The following is a 2292-nucleotide window of genomic DNA, read 5'->3' as shown; positions in this document are numbered from 1 at the left end:
TTTAATGATTCTCTTTAAATAAAAATTTATGCCTGTGTATTATAATTATTAGAAAAAAATTCACAAGCTAGTCTAGTCGGCGACAAGTGGACTGGAGAAAAAGAGAATCATCAGCATTAATTGTTTTGTAGCTTTGTTAAATGCAATGACAAGATCATTACTGCTATCGATGGCGAATGCAGTGGGTGCTCGGATCGTTGTGTTCAATGCAACAACGGATATTATCGTAGCCGAGACATGGCTGAAGCGTGCCCTGGGGAATATGGGTGAGCCAATAAAGTTGGAGAGCGAATTGTTGCGCGTTGGCTATCGACCGGATCCGGGACTTCCTTGGTTCGGCAATTCCGAAGGGCCAACGTCCAGTCTGAGGTTCTCATATTAGATTGCTACAATCCCAAATAAAAATCATCCGACTCGTTTTGCTCAACGTATTTGGGTGTTTAGATCGCCGAAATTCATTCAGTCAGCACCAGCTGACTCCTACCTGGGCTGGTGGACATTGCCATACATCTCCTGCAAGACCAGGCAGTGGCTCATTTCATACAGCGTTTATGTACGACCTTCTGACATGCGACATGGGTGAGTATCACTTTTCAAGTTATTTCACATTCCTCAATTATCCTTTCATCGATCTTTCACTGAGTCAAGCTCATTTTAATTATGATTTTAATTAATGATTCAATAACATTTCAGCTGATTGGACTTGTGATTATTCATTAAAAAATCAGAATTATTCAGAGAATTATAACGAAATTAATTCGAATTAAATTATTACATTTGGAACTTGATCTAGATATTTTGTTTATTAAATTATTTATGTTATTATTTTTATGAATAATAACGGTAATTTGTCAACTTGTCTACTTGTGCGTTTGGCTCGTGAAAAATCAGTCACTAATTTATTACCAATCGACAATCAACCGGCAATTGATCAATCTAATCACCAATGAGGATAAGTTCGCGTAATTATTATATAGATAATAATTATGCTGCACTTAATTTGAATTTCGACTAATTAATAAAAATAAATTAATAAAAACCAATAAAATGAATAATTTTATACTTTTTTCTACTAAAATAATGATGCCAGGGATCGACAGTGATATTATTATCTGAGAATATTATTAAAATAATCTGTACAATGGTTTTTTGATTTTGCTCCAATTCGGAGAGACAGGTTGATAAGCAAGTTAGTAATATCAAACTGTTTGAGTGGTTTTAAATGTATCCAAGTGAAGAAATTGTGAAGACAATATTGCCAGTAAATCGGCAATGTGCGTTTTCTCAATCTCTGGATTTTATCCTGACTCATATCGTGACCCTAAATTTCGGACTCCCATTCTACCGCTTATCCTGTTCATGAATTTATGACCTAATCTGTTCCGATCTTTATCCTAGTCTTTTCCTTCCAACGACACTAGGAGAAATGATTGTAAATAAAAAAAATCGTTTACAGATGCATCACACGTTCACAGTATTATACCCATAAATAAAAATAGTAATAACAAATTCGCATATGAGATAGGATTCCATTTGAACCCCAAAATAGCACGTAGAAAATGTAAATGTATTACATTCGATATCTCCTACTCGTAAATGTGAGAGATAATCAAGTGAAAGCTTTTATATTTCTTTCATTGTCTCTTCGCCTTTTGCGTTATAGTATTCGAGATTTTTTGAGCATCGACATCGATATTAGTGGGCTTGAAGTAAATCAGTGTGATGACGACATACTGGAAAAGTATTTAGATGAGAAACGGATGGATAATCACATCGAGACTTTTAGAGGATCTCACAAGTGTCACGATACCACGCAAGTAAACATGACAGAACTCAATAAAATCTTCATCTCATTTAATTTTAATTATTTTTTAAATCTATCTCGCGTTGTGGGAAGGGAACTGTCACTTCTCACACGTCGTGATGAAAAATCGCGGATGAAAATAGTGGAAAAGTTTTTTCTTTAAAGAAAATTGAGAGTAAAATTGACGTTTCCTAAGTGCAAATGTTCCGCGAAATTCAATTACATAATTTTCGCGTCTTAAATATTCACGGATCATATGACGAATTAATTATTACTGATTGATAGCTGCATACAACGCAATTTATTTGTTCTCAAAAGTTCTTATCTTTCAATTTCTGTTTCAATTTTCTGTTCACGGAAATTTTGGTTTTATCTATTTTTGGTTTTATCTATTTTTGGTTTTATCTATTTTTGATTTTATCTATTTGAAAAATTCTAAACCGAATATTGTGGATTGAATATACGAGATATTTCCACCGATTACCCTT

General features: G+C 33.8%; 1 protein-coding gene across 1 annotated transcript in view; it reads left to right on the top strand.

The window, feature by feature from the left end:
• The window catches only part of LOC105265267 (probable G-protein coupled receptor CG31760), an 8926-nt gene that overhangs the window by 3518 nt on the left and 3116 nt on the right, over positions 1–2292 (top strand). Inside the window, exons 3-5 of the mRNA XM_011302673.1 lie at positions 115–369; positions 445–579; positions 1664–1960. Of these exons, the coding sequence (XP_011300975.1) occupies positions 115–369; positions 445–579; positions 1664–1960 (687 nt within the window). The remainder of the gene's footprint in view (positions 1–114; positions 370–444; positions 580–1663; positions 1961–2292) is intronic.

The sequence above is a fragment of the Fopius arisanus genome, unplaced genomic scaffold, assembly GCF_000806365.1.
Source record: "Fopius arisanus strain USDA-PBARC FA_bdor unplaced genomic scaffold, ASM80636v1 scaffold00028, whole genome shotgun sequence".
NCBI lineage: Eukaryota > Metazoa > Arthropoda > Insecta > Hymenoptera > Braconidae > Fopius > Fopius arisanus.
This window is presented reverse-complemented; position numbering and strand designations above follow the sequence as displayed.